Raw genomic sequence first — 7242 nt, 5'->3', positions numbered from 1 at the left:
ATAAAGCTATAGTTATCAAGACAGTGTGATATTGGCAAAAAGAATAGACAAATAGATCAATGGAACAAAATGGAGAGCCCAGAAATAGACCCACATAAATATAGTTGACTAATCTTTGACAAAGGAACAAAGTCAATACAATGAAGAAAATATAGGCTTTTCAATTAATGGTGCTAAAATAACTGGGCATCCACATGCACAAAATAAATCCATATGCAGACTTTACACTCTTCGTAAAAATGAACTCCAATTTGATCACAGACCAAAATGTAAAATTAAAAACTATAAAACTCATAGTATATAACATAGAAGAAAATCTAGGTGATCTCGTGTTTGGCAATGACTTTTTAGATACAACATCAAGGGCACAATCCATGAAAGAAAGAATTGATAAAATGGACTTCACTAAAACTAAGATTTTCTGCTCTGTGAAAGACACTACCAAGGGAATAAAAGACAAGCCACATATTTGCAAAAGATATCTGATAAAGGTATGCTATCTAAAATATACAAAAAAGTCTTAAAACTCAACAATAAGAAAAAAATATGATTTTAAAATAGGCCAAAAACCTTTACTAAAACTTCACGAAAGAAGATATAGAGATGGTAAATACACATATGAAAAGATATTTAGCATCAGATATCATCTGAGAAATCCAAATTAAAGCAACAATGAGATACCACTAAACACCTGTTAGAATGCCAAAATCCCAAACACTGACAACACCAAATGCTGGCAAGAATTTGGAGCAACAGAACTTTCATTCATGCCTGGTGGGAATACACCTCAAACTCGCCATGTCCAAGACCAAAGTAAACAGCAACTTTGATTAACGTCTGTCTCCAACACTAGAGTGCACACTGCAGGTGGAGAGACTTTATTTTTACTCATAATTTTTACTCATACTATATTCTCAAAATATGGCATGGTGCCCAGTATCTAGGTATTTAATATTTGTCAAATGAATAAAACTGTAAGCATTGAACTAATAATTAGGAAATGGCATGATATAAAACAATTTAAAAATGTAATTCCTCTCATTCCCATCGGTATGAATATGAGAGTTATTCCCCAAGCAGAGTTACTGGATTGCAGTTGCACACTTACCTTGAGGTTACCCTGGCTACTGTTTTAGTTCTGGGTCTTTAGTTCAGTGTCATCTTCGGCCCTAACCCTAACTTTTCTAGTGCAATGATTGCTGTATCTGTTACTTCCCATTAGTAAAATTCCATATACACTGTTCAGTTTCTTGGTTGGAAAGTATTAAATACTTGATGCTCACAAGTGAGACAGGAAATGTAAATCACAGGGATAGGGATGCGGCTGAGGAAATGGGGTAGTTTATCTCAGGGCTCATACTCCATGGATTCAAGTCCTCCTTTTGGTACTAGTTTTAAATGAGTTTAACACCTGAACCTGTTTCTGCATTTGCAAAAATAGACACAGTATTAAAATACCTTTAGTACAAATCTGTTGTGAGGATTATATGGGAAAATGTCTCTGAAATTACTTTTTAAACGGTAAAATGACACAAACGTACATAATTATCCAAATGTCAGTTTGGAGGTAATCCTAGAATAGCAATGGAAGTGTGGAGGAGGCAGTTTGTGGCAAAGGGAATTTGTGGGCAACAATATTTTACAGTACATTTCGATTTTTGAATGAATAATGGAGCAAAGACAAATGTTTTCTTAAAAAAGAAAAGGAAATAGGAGTGCTTTTAAACTTAACCAGTCCATTTTATAGTCTGTACTTTCTTCTACCACATTTCAGCTTCCAGGAAATCCTCAACTGGAACTCCCTCATTCTCTCTTACTCTCCTCTCTAAGGCTCGGGCGCTAACCTTACTAACTGCCGGTTTCCTGCAGGTGGGCGGTTACTAACTGCCTGGTTTCCTGCAGGCCAGGTTTTACGTCAGCAGATTGTGGCGTAGCACTGCCACGTGCGTGCCCAATTGTGAGGTCCCAATGCCGTCTGGAGGATATAAAGCTGGACATCTGAGCGCATCCCAGTTGCACCAGGCAGTGCGGGACCCCTAGCATCCTGGCCCACAGCATCCCAAATCCGGGAGGCTAGCGGCCCCCTGCTTCCCAACTGCCAGCTGAGTGCCTCCGTTCCCGAGAAGAGAGAAGAGGCGGAAGAGAAGCCATGGACATCTTTTTAATCCTATCGAGCGTTTTCATTGCCTTTCTGATTATCTTCTGGAAATACAGGTTTGAGGTAAAGATGCATGAAAGAGAGAATGGAATTAGTTGAAGCTAGATGAGTATATGGATTGGTGAGTGTGTAAGAGAGTAGAAAAATAGTAAAATAAAAGTTAAGGGGAAATCACCTCATTCCTCTTTTTCACTTGAAAGCCTCCCAGACTTTCATTCCTTACTCCCACGATTCCATTTTGACCAGTAATTTCAACGGTTGTGATCTGTTGTAAAAAGCCCCAAGTCAATAAGTAATATTGTCAGCTTTTCACTCACCTGAACGGAAGCGCAGCTGAAAGTGCCCCTTCCCCATCATCACCTCTCACTTTGAGAATCTGTACTTTCTCTCTTTTTCTTCTCTCCTATTCCCCTCACCATGTGTCTGTTTCCTTCTCCTGCCGTCAGTATGGGAGCTTTCGGGGCATTCACAAGTAATTCAGGGTAAATGCAGATTTCCTGTTGTTATTTAAAGCCACAAGTAAAGTGCTTTTAGATAAGGTTCAAAGACAAAGTCCATATGTAGACCTACTAAACTGCCCAAGAAATGTAAACAAAGGATATGGCACTTTGGCACTACAAGTCTACTTTCATGTATTTTTTTTCTTTATTATTCTCTTTATTGTTGCATATCAGGAGTATCTTTCCATGCAGATAAATATAGATTGAGCTAATTTTTACTGTCTGCCTACTATGCGATTCTGTTAAACGGATGTCTTATAATTTATTTAAGCACACTCCTATTGATGTAGCTTTAGGTTGTTTCTAATTTTTCATGCTTTAAACCAAGCTGAGATGAGCATTCTGGTAGCTAAATATTCGCACTCATTCACACACTTTCTTTGTGAGGGTAAATTCCTATAAGTAGTATTTCAAAAAAAAAATAGACATGCATAGTTTTCCTGGTACTGTTATGATTGCATGTCCGTAAAACACATATGTATATATTTCATTATCAAAATGGAGAGCTTTCTTTTTTTTTAATTTTTTTTTTTATTTCAGCTCTTCATGGGGGTACAAAAGCTCAGGTTATATACATTGTCCGTGTCCCGCACATCCCCCTGAGTCAGAGCCCCAGGCGTGTCCATTCTCCAGACAGTGCGCCTGGCACTCACCATGTAGTCATACCTCCATCCCCTCCCCCCACCCCCCACCTCCCCGAGTCAGCACCTTCAAGCATGACCATTCCCCAGACGGTGCGCAACGCACTTGTCATGTAGGCATACACCCATCCCCTCCCCCCACCCCCCGTCTCAGTCTGATATCCAATTGGTATCCTTCCCCGATGTGCATTTAGGTGATGATCAGGGAAACCAATTTTCTGGTGAGTATGTGTGATGCTTGTTTTTCCATTCTTTGGATACTTCACTTAATATAATAGGTTCCAACTCTCTCCAGGAGAACCAAAGAGATGTCGTATCACCGTTATTTCTTATAGCTGAGTAATACTCCATGGTATACATATACCACAGTTTACTAATCCATTCGTGGATTGATGGGCACTTGGGTTGTTTCCACATCTTTGCGATTGTGAATTGTGCTGCTATAAACATTCGGGTACAGGTGTCTTTGTTATAGAATGACTTTTGTTCTTCTGGGTAGATGCCCTATAATGGGATTGCTGGATCGAATGGTAGGTCTACTTGAATCTGTTTAAGGTATCTCCATAATGCTTTCCACAGGGGTTGCACTAGTTTGCAGTCCCACCAGCAGTGTATGAGTGTTCCTGTCTCTCCGCATCCACGCCAACGTGTGTTGTTTTGGGATTTTTTGATAAAGGCCATTCTCACCGGAGTTAAGTGGTATCTCATTGTGGTTTTGATTTGCATTTCCCTGATGATTAGGGATGTTGAGCATTTTTTCATATGTTTCTTAGCCATTCTTATATCTTCTTTTGAAAAATTTCTATTCATGTCGTTTGCCTACTTTTTGATAGGATTGTTTGATTTTTTCTTGCTGATTTTCCTGAGTTCTAAATAGATTCTTGTTATCGGTCTTTTATCTGATGTGTAGTATGCGAAAATTTTTTCCCATTCTGTAGGCTGTCTGTTTATTTTTGTGACTGTTTCTTTGGCTGTGCGGAAGCTTTTTAATTTAATCAGGTCCCATTCGTTTACTTTTGTTGTTGCTGTGATTGCCTTAGGGGTTTTCTTCATAAATTCTTTGCCTAAACCAATGTCTGAAAGAGTCTTTCCTACATTTTCTTCTAGAATTCCAATCATTTCCCATTTAAGGGTTAAATCTGTTATCCACCGTGATTTGATTTTTGTGAGAGGTGAAATCTGTGGGTCCTGTTTCAGTCTTCTACATGTGGCTATCCAGTTTTCTCAGCACCATTTATTGAATAGGGATTCTTCTCCCAAAAGTATGTTTTTGTCTATTTTGTCAAAGATTAGATGGCTATATGAGGATGGTTTTATATTTGGATTTTCTGTTCTGTTCCACTGGTCTGTGTCCCTGCCCTTGTGTCAATACCAGGCAGTTTTAAGAACCACAGTCTTGTAGTATAGTTTGAAGTCTGGCAAATTAATACCTCCCATTTTGTTTTTATTGCTTAAAATTGCTTTTGCTATACGGGGTCTTCTCTGATTCCATACAAAGTGTATAATTATTTTTTCTAAATCTGTGAAAAATGATGTTGGTAATTTAATAGGAATTGCATTGAATCTATAGATTAGTTTGGGTAGTATAGACATTTTAACAATGTTGATTCTTCCAATCCACAAGCATGGTATGGTTTTCCACCTATTTATGTGTTCTGCAATTTCCTTCCTTAGTGTTTCATAGTTCTCTCTATAGAGGTCCTTTACCTCTTTAGTTAAATATATTCCTAGATATTTTATTTTCTTTGTTGCTATTTTGAAGGGTATTGAGTCCTTAATTTGGTTCTCCGATTGAATGTTATTGGCATATATGAATGCCTCTGATTTGTGTGTATTGATTTTGTAACCTGAGACTTTACTGAATTCATTAATTAATTCCAGGAGTCTCTTGGTTGAGTCCTTGGGGATTTCCAGATACAACATCATATCATCAGTGAAGAGTGAGAGTTTGATCTCTTCTGTCCCTATTTGGACACCCTTGATTCTGCTCTCTTGCCTGATAGCTCTCGCAAGGACTTCCAATACTATGTTGAAAAGTAATGGGGACAGTGGGCAGCCTTGTCTGGTTCCAGTTCTGAGTGGGAATGCTTTCAATTTTTCCCCATTCAGTATGATGTTGGCTGTGGGTTTGTCATATATGGCTTGTATCATTTTTAGGTAGGTCCCGTTTATGCCTATTTTGTTAAGCGTTCTTATCATAAAAGGGTGTTGAATTTTGTCAAATGCTTTTTCTGCATCTATTGAGAGGATCATATGGTCTTTATTTTTGCTTCTATTTATGTGGTGAATTACATTTATAGATTTGCATATGTTGAACCACCCCTGCATCTCTGGGATGAAGCCTACTTGGTCGTGATGAATTATTTTTTTATTTCAGAATATTACAGGGGTACAAACGTTTTGGTTATATGTATTGCTTTTGTACAGTTTGAATCAATGTTATAAGTGTGTCTATCACCCAGATAGTGTGAATTGTACATGTTAAGTGTGGATTTACCCCACGCTCCCCCATCTACCTGCTTGATTTTCATTGAGTTTTACTTCTATATGTGCATATAAGTGTTGATTGCTTAGTTTCAGTTTAATAGTGAGTACATGTGGTATTTGTTTCTCCATTCCTGCAATACTTCACTTAGAAGAATGCTCTCCAGTTCTGTTTAGGTTGTTACAAAAGGTATTAGTTCCCCATTTTTTATGGCTGAGTAGTATGCCATAGTATACATATACCACATTTTATTAATCCACTCATGTATTGATGGGCACTTGGGTTGATCTTTCATATATTTTTTAATCAGTCAGCATTTTGGAAAAATATATTTATGAGTCAATGTAGTCATTCGACACATTTTTAATTTCTAGCTCTTTGGTGAAATAAGTTCATTTTGGTAACCAAGACTAACCAAGTTGTTATTTGGTAGTATTTGGAAATTGCTAAATTCAATAAACTAAATATGTATAATTTACTTCCTTTTCAGAGAAGAAACGTTGGTGAAATGTCATCGAATTCAACTGCCCTTGCACTAGTAAGAACCTCTTCTACTGGGTCAACTAAGAACAATACTGATAAGAGTCTTTCAGTCAACAGTCTCTCTCGGGATATCTTAAATAATTTCCCACACTCAATAGAAATGCAGAAGCGAATTTTGGTAAACCTCAGGATCGTGGACTACAAGCTGGCTGAATTGGAACATTTCCTAGTCACCAAGGGTTTAAATGGTGCATTAGTTACCCGCAAATCCACTGAAAAGCTTACAAGCTGTAATGACAGTGGAGGCAATCATTAAAGACACTTTGAGTGTATTCACTTGATTATGTGTTTATACCAAATAGATTATTATTTAAAAGGGAAAGGAAGGCAAGTCAGGTACAAAAATCCAGATATTTATTGATTTGCTTAATCACATTTTATTTAAAGAATTGATTATATTATGCTAATATATATTTTACTGGGGGAGGAATGGAAACACAATAGAGAAAGAAATAGTTTACAAGTTTTTTAAAATAAGCTACGGTAAAAACATAGTTGAGATATTATGATTTTAATTTCACTCAAGTGTGAAAAACAGTTTTCTCTAATGGTTTACTGTACAATACTGCAATTGTCTCCATGTTTGCATTAAAGTAAGTGGGATTTGATGGAACTCTTTTCCATTATGCATACTGTTTCTTGCCACTGTTGAATCTGGGTGATAATAAGAGCTATCACTGAGCACCCTACAGTATGCTAAGCACTCCATTAAAATCTGTGCTTTACACACTTGTGAAGATAATGACACAAACTGTTACCTACTCTTTGTGGTCAGATTTTAAAAGGGATTTCTTCCCTTTCCCACCTCCCTTCACTCCCCAATTAGATATTCTTTCATTTAAAATGCCTAAATCTTCCCTGAGTTGCAAGAGTCACCAATAGAAAATCGCATGCATTTTTCTATTTGGTGAAAAA

General features: G+C 37.3%; 1 protein-coding gene across 1 annotated transcript; it reads left to right on the top strand.

The window, feature by feature from the left end:
- The first annotated feature begins 2149 nt into the window (after positions 1–2149).
- CT83 (cancer/testis antigen 83) lies at positions 2150–6583 on the top strand. The gene is made up of 2 exons (XM_045537817.1): positions 2150–2221; positions 6275–6583. The coding sequence occupies exons 1-2, from the start codon at positions 2150–2152 to the stop codon at positions 6581–6583; spliced, it is 381 nt and encodes a 126-aa protein (XP_045393773.1).
- The last annotated feature ends 659 nt before the right edge of the window (positions 6584–7242 follow it).

The sequence above is a fragment of the Lemur catta genome, chromosome X (assembly GCF_020740605.2).
Source record: "Lemur catta isolate mLemCat1 chromosome X, mLemCat1.pri, whole genome shotgun sequence".
Lineage (NCBI taxonomy): Eukaryota > Metazoa > Chordata > Mammalia > Primates > Lemuridae > Lemur > Lemur catta.
The sequence above is the reverse complement of the archived record's forward strand: the minus strand, read 5'-3'. Positions and strand labels throughout refer to the sequence as shown.